We start from the raw sequence: 21,219 nt of genomic DNA on the forward strand, positions 1-21,219 counted from the left end.
ACAGTGAAATGCTGAATACAACAGGTGTAGTAGACCTCACAGTGAAATGCTGAATACAACAGGTGTAGTAGACCTCACAGTGAAATGCTGAATACAACAGGTGTAGTAGACCTCACAGTGAAATGCTGAATACAACAGGTGTAGTAGACCTCACAGTGAAATGCTGAATACAACAGGTGTAGTAGACCTTACAGTGAAATGCTGAATACAACAGGTGTAGTAGACCTGACAGTGAAATGCTGAATAAAACAGGTGTAGTAGACCTCACAGTGAAATGCTGAATACAACAGGTGTAGTAGACCTCACAGTGAAATGCTGAATACAACAGGTGTAGTAGACCTCACAGTGAAATGCTGAATACAACAGGTGTAGTAGACCTTACAGTGAAATGCTGAATACAACAGGTGTAGTAGAACTCACAGTGAAATGCTGAATACAACAGGTGTAGTAGACCTCACAGTGAAATGCTGAATACAACAGGTGTAGTAGACCTCACAGTGAAATGCTGAATACAACAGGTGTAGTAGACCTCACAGTGAAATGCTGAATACAACAGGTGTAGTAGACCTCACAGTGAAATGCTGAATACAACAGGTGTAGTAGACCTCGCAGTGAAATGCTGAATACAACAGGTGTAGTAGACCTCGCAGTGAAATGCTGAATACAACAGGTGTAATAGACCTCGCAGTGAAATGCTGAATACAACAGGTGTAGTAGACCTCGCAGTGAAATGCTGAATACAACAGGTGTAGTAGACCTTACAGTGAAATGCTGAATACAACAGGTGTAGTATACCTTACAGTGAAATGCTGAATACAACAGGTGTAGTATACCTTACAGTGAAATGCTGAATATAACAGGTGTAGTAGACCTCACAGTGAAATGCTGAATACAACAGGTGTAGTAGACCTCACAGTGAAATGCTGAATACAACAGGTGTAGTAGACCTTACAGTGAAATGCTGAATATAACAGGTGTAGGTAGACCTTACAGTGAAATGCTGAATACAACAGGTGTAGTAGACCTTACAGTGAAATGCTGAATACAACAGGTGTAGTAGACCTCACAGTGAAATGCTGAATATAACAGGTGTAGTAGACCTTACAGTGAAATGCTGAATATAACAGGTGTAGGTAGACCTCACAGTGAAATGCTGAATGCAACAGGTGTAGTAGACCTTACAGTGAAATGCTGAATACAACAGGTGTAGTAGACCGTACAGTGAAATGCTGAATACAACAGGTGTAGGAGACCTCACAGTGAAATGCTGAATACAACAGGTGTAGTAGACCGTACAGTGAAATGCTGAATACAACAGGTGTAGGAGACCTCACAGTGAAATGCTGAAGACAACAGGTGTACTAGACCTCACAGTGAAATGCTGAATACAACCGGTGTAGTAGACCTTACAGTGAAATGCTGAATACAACAGGTGTAGTAGACCTCACAGTGAAATGCTGAATACAACAGGTGTAGTAGACCTCACAGTGAAATGCTGAATACAACAGGTGTAGTAGACCTCACAGTGAAATGCTGAATACAACAGGTGTAGTAGACCTCACAGTGAAATGCTGAATACAACAGGTGTAGTAGACCTCACAGTGAAATGCTGAATACAACAGGTGTAGGAGACCTCACAGTGAAATGCTGAATACAACAGGTGTACTAGACCTCACAGTGAAATGCTGAATACAACCGGTGTAGTAGACCTTACAGTGAAATGCTGAATACAACAGGTGTAGTAGACCTTACAGTGAAATGCTGAATACAACAGGTGTAGTAGACCTCACAGTGAAATGCTGAATACAACAGGTGTAGTAGACCTTACAGTGAAATGCTGAATACAACAGGTGTAGTAGACCTCACAGTGAAATGCTGAATACAACAGGTGTAGTAGACCTTACAGTGAAATGCTGAATACAACAGGTGTAGTAGACCTCACAGTGAAATGCTGAATACAACAGGTGTAGTAGACCTTACAGTGAAATGCTGAATACAACAGGTGTAGTAGACCTCACAGTGAAATGCTGAATACAACAGGTGTAGTAGACCTTACAGTGAAATGCTGAATACAACAGGTGTAGTAGACCTCACAGTGAAATGCTGAATACAACAGGTGTAGTAGACCTTACAGTGAAATGCTGAATACAACAGGTGTAGTAGACCTCACAGTGAAATGCTGAATACAACAGGTGTAGTAGACCTTACAGTGAAATGCTGAATACAACAGGTGTAGTAGACCTTACAGTGAAATGATGAATACAACAGGTGTAGTAGACCTTACAGTGAAATGCTGAATACAACAGGTGTAGGTAGACCTTACAGTGAAATGCTGAATACAACAGGTGTAGTAGACCTTACAGTGAAATGCTGAATACAACAGGTGTAGTAGACCTCACAGTGAAATGCTGAATACAACAGGTGTAGTAGACCAGGTGTACAGTGAAATGCTGAATACAACAGGTGTAGTAGACCTCACAGTGAAATGCTGAATACAACAGGTGTAGTAGACCTCACAGTGAAATGCTGAATACAACAGGTGTAGTAGACCTCACAGTGAAATGCTGAATACAACAGGTGTAGTAGAGCTCACAGTGAAATGCTGAATACAACAGGTGTAGTAGACCTTACAGTGACATGCTGAATACAGCAGGTGTAGTAGACCTCACAGTGAAATGCTGAATACAACAGGTGTAGTAGACCGTACAGTGAAATGCTGAATACAACAGGTGTAGTAGACCTCACAGTGAAATGCTGAATACAACAGGTGTAGTAGACCTCACAGTGAAATGCTGAATACAACAGGTGTAGTAGACCTTACAGTGAAATGCTGAATACAACAGGTGTAGTAGACCTCACAGTGAAATGCTGAATACAACAGGTGTAGTAGACCTCACAGTGAAATGCTGAATACAACAGGTGTAGTAGACCTCACAGTGAAATGCTGAATACAACAGGTGTAGTAGACCTTACAGTGAAATGGCTCTAACCAATAGTGCGATTAATAAAAATAAACACTTAATAATTTTTTTTAAGTACAAAAAAAGTTGTTAGGTGAACAATAGGTAAGTAAAGAAATAAAAACAACAGTAAAAAGACAGTGAAACATAACAGAAGAGGGGCTGTGTACGCTAGCGGGGCTGTGTACGCTAGCGGGGGCTGTGTACGCTAGCGGGGGCTGTGTACGCTAGCGGGGGCTGTGTACGCTAGCGGGGGCTGTGTACGCTAGCAGGGCTGTGTACGCTAGCGGGGCTGTGTACGCTAGCGGGGCTGTGTACGCTAGCGGGGGCTGTGTACGCTAGCGGGCTGTGTACGCTAGCGGGGCTGTGTACGCTAGCGGGGCTGTGTACGCTAGCGGGGCTGTGTACGCTAGCGGGGCTGTGTACGCTAGCGGGGCTGTGTACGCTAGCGGGGCTGTGTACGCTAGCGGGGGCTGTGTACGCTAGCGGGGCTGTGTACGCTAGCGGGGCTGTGTACGCTAGCGGGGCTGTGTACGCTAGCGGGGCTGTGTACGCTAGCGGGGCTGTGTACAGGCACCGGTTAGTTGGGCTAATTAAGGTAATATGTACATGAATGTATAGTTAAAGTGACTATGCATTGATGAAACAGAAAGTGTAAATGAGGGGTTTCGGGGGGGGGTGGCACACAATGCAAATCGTCCAGGGAGCCATTTGATTACCTGTTCAGGAGTCATATGGCTTGGGGGTAAAAGCTGTTGAGAAGCCTTTTGGACCTAGACTTGGCGCCCCGGTACCGCTTGCCGTGCGGTAGCAGAGAGAACGGTCTATGACTGGGGAGGCTGGGGTCTTTTGACAATTTTCAGTGCCTTCCTCTGACACCGCCTGGCAGGAAGCTTGGCCTGAATGATGTGATGTACTGGGCCATACACACTACCCTCTGTAGTGACTTGCAGTCAGAGGCCGAGCAGTTGCCGTACCAGTCAGTGATGCAACCAGTCAGGATGCTCTCGATGGTGCAGCTGTAGAACCTTTTTGAGGATCTCAGGACCCATGCCAAATCTTTTTCGTTTCCTGAGGGGGAATCGGCTTTGTCGTGCCCTCTTCACGGCTGTCTTGGTGTGTTTGGACCATTCTAGTTTGTTGGTCATGTGGACGCCAAGGAACTTGAAGCTCTCAACCTGCTCCACTGAAGCCCAGTCGATGAGAATGGGGACGTGCTCGGTCCTCCTTTTCCTGTAGTCCACAATCATCTCCTTTGTCTTGGTGACGTTGAGGGATAGGATGTTATTCTGGCACCACCCGGCCCAGGTCTCTGACCTCCTCCCTATAGTTTGTCTAGTCGTTGTTGGTTATCAGGCCTAACACTGTTGTGTTGTCCGCAAACTTAAAGATGGTGTTGAAGTTGTGCCTGGCTATGCAGTCCGTCTCCTCTATACCATGTTTCTTGTAGGATTACTTGTAGGATTTTTTTTTTTTTTTTTTTTTTTGGTGAAGTTAAGTTTCCTGACCTCAGGCCATCTGCCTAGGATGAGATAGTGAAGACTTTGTTTCATAAAGTGTTAGTCGTGAGGTTTGGGCAGAGCCTGCTGAGATCTCTCTCTTTCTCCCCACCAACACAGCAGCAGTGTGATGAACAGCCCCAGTCGAGTTTGTCCCTTAACCCTCTGTTACCCAGCTACATCGTGCAGGACCTGATGGAGACAGATCTGTATAAGCTGCTGAAGACTCAGCACCTGAGCAACGATCACATCTGTTACTTCCTGTACCAGATCCTGAGAGGCCTGAAGTACATCCACTCAGCTAACGTCCTGCACCGTGATCTCAAACCCTCCAACCTGCTGCTCAATACCACCTGTGATCTAAAGGTACAGAACCCTGACCTCTGATCCCTGCCCCTCATCCCCTAATGTACTGCACTGTGGGGCAGAGAAAATTGTGCAGTTTTATAGCAAATTTCCTTAGATTTAAAAATATATATTTTTTTTTATGTCTACTGCTACTTATCATCTGTTATCTAGAGGTACAGAACCCTGACCCTAATGTCCTGCACCGAGGCCTAAACCTACTGCTCATCTGTTATCTAGAGGTACAGAACCCTGACCCTAATGTCCTGCACCGAGGCCTAAACCTACTGCTCATCTGTTATCTAGAGGTACAGAACCCTGACCCTAATGTCCTGCAGCGAGGCCTAAACCTACTGCTCATTATCATCTGTTATCTAGAGGTACAGAACCCTGACCCTAATGTCCTGCACCGAGGCCTAAACCTACTGCTCATTATCATCTGTTATCTAGAGGTACAGAACCCCTGACCCTAATGTCCTGCACCGAGGCCTAAACCTACTGCTACTTATCATCTGTTATCTAGAGGTACAGAACCCTGACCCTAATGTCCTGCACCGAGGCCTAAACCTACTGCTACTTATCATCTGTTATCTAGAGGTACAGAACCCTGACCCTAATGTCCTGCACCGAGGCCTAAACCTACTGCTCATTATCATCTGTTATCTAGAGGTACAGAACCCTGACCCTAATGTCCTGCACCGAGGCCTAAACCTACTGCTACTTATCATCTGTTATCTAGAGGTACAGAACCCTGACCCTAATGTCCTGCACCGAGGCCTAAACCTACTGCTCATCTGTTATCTAGAGGTACAGAACCCTGACCCTAATGTCCTGCACCGAGGCCTAAACCTACTGCTCATTATCATCTGTTATCTAGAGGTACAGAACCCTGACCCTAATGTCCTGCACCGAGGCCTAAACCTACTGCTACTTATCATCTGTTATCTAGAGGTACAGAACCCTGACCCTAATGTCCTGCACCGAGGCCTAAACCTACTGCTCATCTGTTATCTAGAGGTACAGAACCCTGACCCTAATGTCCTGCACCGAGGCCTAAACCTACTGCTCATTATCATCTGTTATCTAGAGGTACAGAACCCTGACCCTAATGTCCTGCACCGAGGCCTAAACCTACTGCTCATCTGTTATCTAGAGGTACAGAACCCTGACCCTAATGTCCTGCACCGAGGCCTAAACCTACTGCTCATTATCATCTGTTATCTAGAGGTACAGAACCCTGACCCTAATGTCCTGCACCGAGGCCTAAACCTACTGCTCATCTGTTATCTAGAGGTACAGAACCCCTGACCCTAATGTCCTGCACCGAGGCCTAAACCTACTGCTCATTATCATCTGTTATCTAGAGGTACAGAACCCTGACCCTAATGTCCTGCACCGAGGCCTAAACCTACTGCTCATCTGTTATCTAGAGGTACAGAACCCTGACCCTAATGTCCTGCACCGAGGCCTAAACCTACTGCTCATTATCATCTGTTATCTAGAGGTACAGAACCCTGACCCTAATGTCCTGCACCGAGGCCTAAACCTACTGCTCATCTGTTATCTAGAGGTACAGAACCCTGACCCTAATGTCCTGCACCGAGGCCTAAACCTACTGCTCATTATCATCTGTTATCTAGAGGTACAGAACCCTGACCCTAATGTCCTGCACCGAGGCCTAAACCTACTGCTCATCTGTTATCTAGAGGTACAGAACCCTGACCCTAATGTCCTGCACCGAGGCCTAAACCTACTGCTCATTATCATCTGTTATCTAGAGGTACAGAACCCTGACCCTAATGTCCTGCACCGAGGCCTAAACCTACTGCTCATTATCATCTGTTATCTAGAGGTACAGAACCCTGACCCTAATGTCCTGCACCGAGGCCTAAACCTACTGCTCATTATCTGTTATCTAGAGGTACAGAACCCTGACCCTAATGTCCTGCACCGAGGCCTAAACCTACTGCTCATTATCATCTGTTATCTAGAGGTACAGAACCCCTGACCCTAATGTCCTGCAGCGAGGCCTAAACCTACTGCTCATCTGTTATCTAGAGGTACAGAACCCTGACCCTAATGTCCTGCAGCGAGGCCTAAACCTACTGCTCATTATCATCTGTTATCTAGAGGTACAGAACCCCTGACCCTAATGTCCTGCACCGAGGCCTAAACCTACTGCTCATCTGTTATCTAGAGGTACAGAACCCTGACCCTAATGTCCTGCACCGAGGCCTAAACCTACTGCTACTTATCATCTGTTATCTAGAGGTACAGAACCCTGACCCTAATGTCCTGCACCGAGGCCTAAACCTACTGCTCATTATCATCTGTTATCTAGAGGTACAGAACCCTGACCCTAATGTCCTGCACCGAGGCCTAAACCTACTGCTCATCTGTTATCTAGAGGTACAGAACCCTGACCCTAATGTCCTGCACCGAGGCCTAAACCTACTGCTCATTATCATCTGTTATCTAGAGGTACAGAACCCTGACCCTAATGTCCTGCACCGAGGCCTAAACCTACTGCTCATCTGTTATCTAGAGGTACAGAACCCTGACCCTAATGTCCTGCACCGAGGCCTAAACCTACTGCTCATTATCATCTGTTACCTAGAGGTACAGAACCCTGACCCTAATGTCCTGCACCGAGGCCTAAACCTACTGCTACTTATCATCTGTTATCTAGAGGTAGTGGATTGATTTTTACAAATGAGCACCAGGTCCACCCACTCGTCTCTCTCCACCCTCCTCCTCTACCCTCTCTCCTCCCTTCTCTCCTTTCTAAACTCCTCCCCCTCCTTAGATCTGTGACTTTGGTCTTGCACGTGTGGCTGACCCGGACCATGACCACACGGGCTTCCTGACAGAGTACGTTGCGACTCGTTGGTACCGTGCGCCTGAGATCATGCTCAACTCAAAGGTGAAATGCAACAGCTCAATACACCACACCACTACACCAACCCACATTAGTCTACAATACACCACTACACCAACCCACATTAGTCTACAATACACCACTACACCAACCCATATTAGTCTACAATACACCACTACACTAACTAACCCATATTAGTCTACAATACACCACTACACCAACCCATATTAGTCTACAATACACCACTACACTAACTAACCCATATTAGTCTACAATACACCACTACACTACAACAACCCACATTAGTCTACAATACACCACTACAACAACCCATATTAGTCTACAATACACCACTACAACAACCCACATTAGTCTACAATACACCACTATAACAACCCATATTAGTCTACAATACACCACTACAACAACCCATATTAGTCTACAATACACCACTACAACAACCCACATTAGTCTACAATACACCACTATAACAACCCATATTAGTCTACAATACACCACTACAACAACCCATATTAGTCTACAATACACCACTACAACAACCCACATTAGTCTACAATACACCACTACAACAACCCACATTAGTCTACAATACACCACTATACCGAGGCCTCCAACCTACTGCTCATTATCTGTTATCCCCTGACAACCCATATTAGTCTACAATACACCACTACAACAACCTATATTAGTCTACAATACACCACTACAACAACCCACATTAGTCTACAATACACCACTATAACAACCCATATTAGTCTACAATACACCACTACACTAACTAACCCATATTAGTCTACAATACACCACTACACCAACCCACATTAGTCTACAATACACCACTACACTATAACAGCCCACATTAGTCTACAATACACCACTACACTACACCAACCCATATTAGTCTACAATACACCACTACAACAACCCATATTAGTCTACAATACACCACTACACTACACCAACCCATATTAGTCTACAATACACCACTACACTACACCAACCCACATTAGTCTACAATACACCACTATAACAACCCACATTAGTCTACAATACACCACTATAACAACCCACATTAGTCTACAATACACCACTATAACAACCCACATTAGTCTACAATACACCACACCACTACACCAACCCACATTAGTCTACAATACACCACTACACCAACCCATATTAGTCTACAATACACCACTATAACAACCCATATTAGTCTACAATACACCACTACAACAACCCACATTAGTCTACAATACACCACTACACCAACCCATATTAGTCTACAATACACCACTACACCAACCCATATTAGTCTACAATACACCACTATAACAACCCATATTAGTCTACAATACACCACTACACTACACCAACCCACATTAGTCTACAATACACCACTACACCAACCCATATTAGTCTACAATACACCACTATAACAACCCACATTAGTCTACAATACACCACTACACCAACCCATATTAGTCTACAATACACCACTATAACAACCCATATTAGTCTACAATACACCACTACACTAACTAACCCATATTAGTCTACAATACACCACTACACTATAACAACCCATATTAGTCTACAATACACCACTACACTAACTAACCCATATTAGTCTACAATACACCACTACACTATAACAACCCATATTAGTCTACAATACACCACTACACTAACTAACCCATATTAGTCTACAATACACCACTACACTAACTAACCCATATTAGTCTACAACACACCACTACACCAACCCATATTAGTCTACAATACACCACTATAACAACCCACATTAGTCTACAATACACCACTACACCAACCCATATTAGTCTACAATACACCACTATAACAACCCATATTAGTCTACAATACACCACTACACTAACTAACCCATATTAGTCTACAATACACCACTACACTATAACAACCCATATTAGTCTACAATACACCACTACAACAACCCACATTAGTCTACAATACACCACTACACTACACCAACCCATATTAGGCTACAATACACCACTACACTAACTAACCCATATTAGTCTACAATACACCACTATAACAACCCATATTAGTCTACAATACACCACTACACTAACTAACCCATATTAGTCTACAATACACCACTATAACAACCCATATTAGTCTACAATACACCACTACACCAACCCATATTAGTCTACAATACACCACTATAACAACCCATATTAGTCTACACTACACCACTACACTACACCAACCCATATTAGGCTACAATACACCACTACACTAACTAACCCATATTAGTCTACAATACACCACTATAACAACCCATATTAGTCTACAATACACCACTACACTAACTAACCCATATTAGTCTACAATACACCACTACACTATAACAACCCATATTAGTCTACAATACACCACTACAACAACCCACATTAGTCTACAATACACCACTACACTACACCAACCCATATTAGGCTACAATACACCACTACACTAACTAACCCATATTAGTCTACAATACACCACTATAACAACCCATATTAGTCTACAATACACCACTACACCAACCCATATTAGTCTACAATACACCACTACACCAACCCATATTAGTCTACAATACACCACTACAACAACCCATATTAGTCTACAATACACCACTACAACAACCCATATTAGTCTACAATACACCACTACAACAACCCATATTAGTCTACAATACACCACTACAACAACCCATATTAGTCTACAATACACCACTATAACAACCCATATTAGTCTACAATACACCACTACACTAACTAACCCATATTAGTCTACAATACACCACTATAACAACCCATATTAGTCTACAATACACCACTACACCAACCCATATTAGTCTACAATACACCACTATAACAACCCACATTAGTCTACAATACACCACTACACTACACCAACCCATATTAGGCTACAATACACCACTACACTAACTAACCCATATTAGTCTACAATACACCACTATAACAACCCATATTAGTCTACAATACACCACTACACTAACTAACCCATATTAGTCTACAATACACCACTACACTACAACAACCCATATTAGTCTACAATACACCACTACACCAACCCACATTAGTCTACAATACACCACTACACCAACCCATATTAGTCTACAATACACCACTACAACAACCCACATTAGTCTACAATACACCACTACAACAACCCATATTAGTCTACAATACACCACTACAACAACCCACATTAGTCTACAATACACCACTACAACAACCCATATTAGTCTACAATACACCACTACACCAACCCACATTAGTCTACAATACACCACTACAACAACCCATATTAGTCTACAATACACCACTACACTATAACAACCCATACTAGTCTACAATACACCACTACACTACAACAACCCACATTAGTCTACAATACACCACTACACTACAACAACCCATATTAGTCTACAATACACCACTACAACAACCCACATTAGTCTACAATACACCACTACACTATAACAACCCACATTAGTCTACAATACACCACTACACCAACCCATATTAGTCTACAATACACCACTACACTAACTAACCCATATTAGTCTACAATACACCACTACAACAACCCACATTAGTCTACAATACACCACTACAACAACCCACATTAGTCTACAATACACCACTACACCAACCCACATTAGTCTACAATACACCACTACACCAACCCATATTAGTCTACAATACACCACTACACTAACTAACCCATATTAGTCTACAATACACCACTATAACAACCCATATTAGTCTACAATACACCACTACACTACACCAACCCACATTAGTCTACAATACACCACTACAACAACCCTTATTAGTCTACAATACACCACTACACCAACCCATATTAGTCTACAATACACCACTATAACAACCCACATTAGTCTACAATACACCACTACACTACAACAACCCACATTAGTCTACAATACACCACTATAACAACCCATATTAGTCTACAATACACCACTACACTACACCAACCCATATTAGTCTACAATACACCACTACACTATAACAGCCCATATTAGTCTACAATACACCACTACAACAACCCACATTAGTCTACAATACACCACTACAACAACCCACATTAGTCTACAATACACCACTACACTACACCAACCCACATTAGTCTACAATACACCACTACACTACAACAACCCATATTAGTCTACAATACACCACTACAACAACCCACATTAGTCTACAATACACCACTACACTACACCAACCCACATTAGTCTACAATACACCACTACACTACAACAACCCATATTAGTCTACAATACACCACTACAACAACCCATATTAGTCTACAATACACCACTACAACAACCCACATTAGTCTACAATACACCACTACAACAACCCACATTAGTCTACAATACACCACTATAACAACCCATATTAGTCTACAATACACCACTACAACAACCTATATTAGTCTACAATACACCACTACAACAACCCACATTAGTCTACAATACACCACTATAACAACCCATATTAGTCTACAATACACCACTACACTAACTAACCCATATTAGTCTACAATACACCACTACACCAACCCACATTAGTCTACAATACACCACTACACTATAACAGCCCACATTAGTCTACAATACACCACTACACTACACCATCCCATATTAGTCTACAATACACCACTACAACAACCCATATTAGTCTACAATACACCACTACACTACACCAACCCATATTAGTCTACAATACACCACTACACTACACCAACCCACATTAGTCTACAATACACCACTATAACAACCCACATTAGTCTACAATACACCACTATAACAACCCACATTAGTCTACAATACACCACTATAACAACCCACATTAGTCTACAATACACCACACCACTACACCAACCCACATTAGTCTACAATACACCACTACACCAACCCATATTAGTCTACAATACACCACTACACTACACCAACCCATATTAGTCTACAATACACCACTACACTACACCAACCCACATTAGTCTACAATACACCACTACACCAACCCATATTAGTCTACAATACACCACTACACCAACCCATATTAGTCTACAATACACCACTATAACAACCCATATTAGTCTACAATACACCACTACACTACACCAACCCACATTAGTCTACAATACACCACTACACCAACCCATATTAGTCTACAATACACCACTATAACAACCCACATTAGTCTACAATACACCACTACACCAACCCATATTAGTCTACAATACACCACTATAACAACCCATATTAGTCTACAATACACCACTACACTAACTAACCCATATTAGTCTACAATACACCACTACACTATAACAACCCATATTAGTCTACAATACACCACTACACTAACTAACCCATATTAGTCTACAATACACCACTACACTATAACAACCCATATTAGTCTACAATACACCACTACACTAACTAACCCATATTAGTCTACAATACACCACTACACTAACTAACCCATATTAGTCTACAACACACCACTACACCAACCCATATTAGTCTACAATACACCACTATAACAACCCACATTAGTCTACAATACACCACTACACCAACCCATATTAGTCTACAATACACCACTATAACAACCCATATTAGTCTACAATACACCACTACACTAACTAACCCATATTAGTCTACAATACACCACTACACTATAACAACCCATATTAGTCTACAATACACCACTACAACAACCCACATTAGTCTACAATACACCACTACACTACACCAACCCATATTAGGCTACAATACACCACTACACTAACTAACCCATATTAGTCTACAATACACCACTATAACAACCCATATTAGTCTACAATACACCACTACACTAACTAACCCATATTAGTCTACAATACACCACTATAACAACCCATATTAGTCTACAATACACCACTACACCAACCCATATTAGTCTACAATACACCACTATAACAACCCATATTAGTCTACACTACACCACTACACTACACCAACCCATATTAGGCTACAATACACCACTACACTAACTAACCCATATTAGTCTACAATACACCACTATAACAACCCATATTAGTCTACAATACACCACTACACTAACTAACCCATATTAGTCTACAATACACCACTACACTATAACAACCCATATTAGTCTACAATACACCACTACAACAACCCACATTAGTCTACAATACACCACTACACTACACCAACCCATATTAGGCTACAATACACCACTACACTAACTAACCCATATTAGTCTACAATACACCACTATAACAACCCATATTAGTCTACAATACACCACTACACCAACCCATATTAGTCTACAATACACCACTACACCAACCCATATTAGTCTACAATACACCACTACAACAACCCATATTAGTCTACAATACACCACTACAACAACCCATATTAGTCTACAATACACCACTACAACAACCCATATTAGTCTACAATACACCACTACAACAACCCATATTAGTCTACAATACACCACTATAACAACCCATATTAGTCTACAATACACCACTACACTAACTAACCCATATTAGTCTACAATACACCACTATAACAACCCATATTAGTCTACAATACACCACTACACCAACCCATATTAGTCTACAATACACCACTATAACAACCCACATTAGTCTACAATACACCACTACACTACACCAACCCATATTAGGCTACAATACACCACTACACTAACTAACCCATATTAGTCTACAATACACCACTATAACAACCCATATTAGTCTACAATACACCACTACACTAACTAACCCATATTAGTCTACAATACACCACTACACTACAACAACCCATATTAGTCTACAATACACCACTACACCAACCCACATTAGTCTACAATACACCACTACACCAACCCATATTAGTCTACAATACACCACTACAACAACCCACATTAGTCTACAATACACCACTACAACAACCCATATTAGTCTACAATACACCACTACAACAACCCACATTAGTCTACAATACACCACTACAACAACCCATATTAGTCTACAATACACCACTACACCAACCCACATTAGTCTACAATACACCACTACAACAACCCATATTAGTCTACAATACACCACTACACTATAACAACCCATACTAGTCTACAATACACCACTACACTACAACAACCCACATTAGTCTACAATACACCACTACACTACAACAACCCATATTAGTCTACAATACACCACTACAACAACCCACATTAGTCTACAATACACCACTACACCAACCCACATTAGTCTACAATACACCACTACACTATAACAACCCACATTAGTCTACAATACACCACTACACCAACCCATATTAGTCTACAATACACCACTACACTAACTAACCCATATTAGTCTACAATACACCACTACAACAACCCACATTAGTCTACAATACACCACTACACCAACCCACATTAGTCTACAATACACCACTACACTATAACAACCCACATTAGTCTACAATACACCACTACACCAACCCATATTAGTCTACAATACACCACTACACTAACTAACCCATATTAGTCTACAATACACCACTATAACAACCCATATTAGTCTACAATACACCACTACACTACACCAACCCACATTAGTCTACAATACACCACTACAACAACCCTTATTAGTCTACAATACACCACTACACCAACCCATATTAGTCTACAATACACCACTATAACAACCCACATTAGTCTACAATACACCACTACACTACAACAACCCACATTAGTCTACAATACACCACTATAACAACCCATATTAGTCTACAATACACCACTACACTACACCAACCCATATTAGTCTACAATACACCACTACACTATAACAGCCCATATTAGTCTACAATACACCACTACAACAACCCACTTTAGTCTACAATACACCACTACAACAACCCACATTAGTCTACAATACACCACTACACTACACCAACCCACATTAGTCTACAATACACCACTACACTACAACAACCCATATTAGTCTACAATACACCACTACAACAACCCACATTAGTCTACAATACACCACTACACTACACCAACCCACATTAGTCTACAATACACCACTACACTAACTAACCCATATTAGTCTACAATACACCACTATAACAACCCATATTAGTCTACAATACACCACTACACCAACCCATATTAGTCTACAATACACCACTATAACAACCCACATTAGTCTACAATACACCACTACACTACACCAACCCATATTAGGCTACAATACACCACTACACTAACTAACCCATATTAGTCTACAATACACCACTATAACAACCCATATTAGTCTACAATACACCACTACACTAACTAACCCATATTAGTCTACAATACACCACTACACTATAACAACCCATATTAGTCTACAATACACCACTACAACAACCCACATTAGTCTACAATACACCACTACACTACACCAACCCATATTAGGCTACAATACACCACTACACTAACTAACCCATATTAGTCTACAATACACCACTATAACAACCCATATTAGTCTACAATACACCACTACACCAACCCATATTAGTCTACAATACACCACTACAACAACCCATATTAGTCTACAATACACCACTACAACAACCCATATTAGTCTACAATACACCACTATAACAACCCATATTAGTCTACAATACACCACTACACTAACTAACCCATATTAGTCTACAATACACCACTATAACAACCCATATTAGTCTACAATACACCACTACACCAACCCATATTAGTCTACAATACACCACTATAACAACCCACATTAGTCTACAATACACCACTACACTACACCAACCCATATTAGGCTACAATACACCACTACACTAACTAACCCATATTAGTCTACAATACACCACTATAACAACCCATATTAGTCTACAATACACCACTACACTAACTAACCCATATTAGTCTACAATACACCACTACACTACAACAACCCATATTAGTCTACAATACACCACTACACCAACCCACATTAGTCTACAATACACCACTACACCAACCCATATTAGTCTACAATACACCACTACAACAACCCACATTAGTCTACAATACACCACTACAACAACCCATATTAGTCTACAATACACCACTACAACAACCCACATTAGTCTACAATACACCACTACAACAACCCATATTAGTCTACAATACACCACTACACCAACCCACATTAGTCTACAATACACCACTACAACAACCCATATTAGTCTACAATACACCACTACACTATAACAACCCATATTAGTCTACAATACACCACTACACTACAACAACCCACATTAGTCTACAATACACCACTACACTACAACAACCCATATTAGTCTACAATACACCACTACAACAACCCACATTAGTCTACAATACACCACTACACCAACCCACATTAGTCTACAATACACCACTACACTATAACAACCCACATTAGTCTACAATACACCACTACACCAACCCATATTAGTCTACAATACACCACTACACTAACTAACCCATATTAGTCTACAATACACCACTACAACAACCCACATTAGTCTACAATACACCACTACACCAACCCACATTAGTCTACAATACACCACTACACTATAACAACCCACATTAGTCTACAATACACCACTACACCAACCCATATTAGTCTACAATACACCACTACACTAACTAACCCATATTAGTCTACAATACACCACTATAACAACCCATATTAGTCTACAATACACCACTACACTACACCAACCCACATTAGTCTACAATACACCACTACAACAACCCTTATTAGTCTACAATACACCACTACACCAACCCATATTAGTCTACAATACACCACTATAACAACCCACATTAGTCTACAATACACCACAACACTACAACAACCCACATTAGTCTACAATACACCACTATAACAACCCATATTAGTCTACAATACACCACTACACTACACCAACCCATATTAGTCTACAATACACCACTACACTATAACAGCCCATATTAGTCTACAATACACCACTACAACAACCCACATTAGTCTACAATACACCACTACAACAACCCACATTAGTCTACAATACACCACTACACTACACCAACCCACATTAGTCTACAATACACCACTACACTACAACAACCCATATTAGTCTACAATACACCACTACAACAACCCACATTAGTCTACAATACACCACTACACTACACCAACCCACATTAGTCTACAATACACCACTACACCAACCCATATTAGTCTACAATACACCACTACACTACACCAACCCATATTAGTCTACAATACACCACTACAACAACCCACATTAGTCTACAATACACCACTATAACAACCCATATTAGTCTACAATACACCACTACAACAACCCATATTAGTCTACAATACACCACTATAACAACCCATATTAGTCTACAATACACCACTACAACAACCCATATTAGTCTACAATACACCACTACACTACACCAACCCATATTAGTCTACAATACACCACTACAACAACCCAATACTACAATACTGTATAATATAATATATATGACTCAGGCTTGTTTTGAGATCAAACCTCTTTGTCTGTAATATACATGGGGACATGTTTCTACTGTATTAATGCTAGAGGTAACTACAGCCAGGGGACATGTATCTGCTGTATTAATGCTAGAGGTAACTACAGCCAGGGGACATGTATCTACTGTATTAATGCTAGAGGTAACTACAGCCAGGGGACATGTTTCTACTGTATTAATGCTAGAGGTAACTACAGCCAGGGGACATGTATCTGCTGTATTAATGCTAGAGGTTACTACAGCCAGGGGACATGTATCTGCTGTATTAATGCTAGAGGTAACTACAGCCAGGGGACATGTATCTGCTGTATTAATGCTAGAGGTAACTACAGCCAGGGGACATGTATCTACTGTATTAATGCTAGAGGTTACTACAGCCAGGGGACATGTATCTGCTGTATTAATGCTAGAGGTAACTACAGCCAGGGGACATGTATCTGCTGTATTAATGCTAGAGGTTACTATATGTATCTGCTGTATTAATGCTAGAGGTAACTACAGCCAGGGGACATGTATCTGCTGTATTAATGCTAGAGGTAACTACAGCCAGGGGACATGTATCTACTGTATTAATGCTAGAGGTTACTACAGCCAGGGGACATGTATCTGCTGTATTAATGCTAGAGGTAACTACAGCCAGGGGACATGTATCTGCTGTATTAATGCTAGAGGTAACTATATGTATCTGCTGTATTAATGCTAGAGGTAACTACAGCCAGGGGACATGTATCTGCTGTATTAATGCTAGAGGTTACTATATGTATCTGCTGTATTAATGCTAGAAGTAACTATATGTATCTGCTGTATTAATGCTAGAGGTTACTATATGTATCTGCTGTATTAATACTAGAGGTTACTACAGCCAGGGGACATGTTTCTACTGTATTAATGCTAGAGGTTACTACAGCCAGGGGACATGTATCTGCTGTATTAATGCTAGAGGTTACTACAGCCAGGGGACATGTTTCTACTGTATTAATGCTAGAGGTTACTACAGCCAGGGGACATGTATCTGCTGTATTAATGCTAGAGGTAACTACAGCCAGGGGACATGTATCTGCTGTATTAATGCTAGAGGTTACTACAGCCAGGGGACATGTATCTGCTGTATTAATGCTAGAGGTAACTACAGCCAGGGGACATGTATCTACTGTATTAATGCTAGAGGTAACTACAGCCAGGGGACATGTATCTGCTGTATTAATGCTAGAGGTTACTACAGCCAGGGGACATGTATCTGCTGTATTAATGCTAGAGGTAACTACAGCCAGGGGACATGTATCTGCTGTATTAATGCTAGAGGTAACTACAGCCAGGGGACATGTATCTGCTGTATTAATGCTAGAGGTAACTACAGCCAGGGGACATGTATCTGCTGTATTAATGCTAGAGGTAACTACAGCCAGGGGACATGTATCTGCTGTATTAATGCTAGAGGTAACTACAGCCAGGGGACATGTATCTGCTGTATTAATGCTAGAGGTTACTACAGCCAGGGGACATGTATCTACTGTATTAATGCTAGAGGTAACTACAGCCAGGGGACATGTATCTGCTGTATTAATGCTAGAGGTAACTATATGTATCTGCTGTATTAATGCTAGAGGTTACTACAGCCAGGGGACATGTATCTGCTGTATTAATGCTAGAGGTTACTACAGCCAGGGGACATGTATCTGCTGTATTAATGCTAGAGGTTACTACAGCCAGGGGACATGTATCTGCTGTATTAATGCTAGAGGTTACTACAGCCAGGGGACATGTATCTGCTGTATTAATGCTAGAGGTAACTACAGCCAGGGGACATGTATCTGCTGTATTAATGCTAGAGGTAACTACAGCCAGGGGACATGTATCTGCTGTATTAATGCTAGAGGTAACTACAGCCAGGGGACATGTATCTGCTGTATTAATGCTAGAGGTAACTACAGCCAGGGGACATGTATCTGCTGTATTAATGCTAGAGGTAACTACAGCCAGGGGACATGTATCTGCTGTATTAATGCTAGAGGTTACTACAGCCAGGGGACATGTATCTGCTGTATTAATGCTAGAGGTAACTATATGTATCTGCTGTATTAATGCTAGAGGTAACTACAGCCAGGGGACATGTTTCTACTGTATTAATGCTAGAGGTAACTACAGCCAGGGGACATGTATCTGCTGTATTAATACTAGAGGTTACTACAGCCAGGGGACATGTATCTGCTGTATTAATGCTAGAGGTTACTATATGTATCTGCTGTATTAATGCTAGAGGTTACTACAGCCAGGGGACATGTTTCTACTGTATTAATGCTAGAGGTTACTACAGCCAGGGGACATGTATCTGCTGTATTAATGCTAGAGGTAACTACAGCCAGGGGACATGTATCTGCTGTATTAATGCTAGAGGTAACTACAGCCAGGGGACATGTATCTGCTGTATTAATGCTAGAGGTTACTACAGCCAGGGGACATGTATCTGCTGTATTAATGCTAGAGGTTACTACAGCCAGGGGACATGTATCTGCTGTATTAATGCTAGAGGTTACTACAGCCAGGGGACATGTATCTGCTGTATTAATGCTAGAGGTTACTACAGCCAGGGGACATGTATCTGCTGTATTAATGCTAGAGGTAACTACAGCCAGGGGACATGTATCTGCTGTATTAATACTAGAGGTTACTACAGCCAGGGGACATGTATCTGCTGTATTAATGCTAGAGGTTACTATATGTATCTGCTGTATTAATGCTAGAGGTAACTACAGCCAGGGGACATGTATCTACTGTATTAATGCTAGAGGTAACTACAG

General features: G+C 41.4%; 1 protein-coding gene across 1 annotated transcript in view; it reads left to right on the forward strand.

Moving 5' to 3' along the window:
• The window catches only part of LOC135565243 (mitogen-activated protein kinase 1), a 120,770-nt gene that overhangs the window by 80,568 nt on the left and 18,983 nt on the right, over window positions 1-21,219 (forward strand). The window contains exons 3-4 of the mRNA XM_065011311.1: window positions 4,636-4,825; window positions 7,611-7,727. Coding sequence (XP_064867383.1) covers window positions 4,636-4,825; window positions 7,611-7,727 — 307 coding nt within the window. The remainder of the gene's footprint in view (window positions 1-4,635; window positions 4,826-7,610; window positions 7,728-21,219) is intronic.

This window comes from Oncorhynchus nerka, linkage group LG27, assembly GCF_034236695.1.
Source record: "Oncorhynchus nerka isolate Pitt River linkage group LG27, Oner_Uvic_2.0, whole genome shotgun sequence".
NCBI lineage: Eukaryota > Metazoa > Chordata > Actinopteri > Salmoniformes > Salmonidae > Oncorhynchus > Oncorhynchus nerka.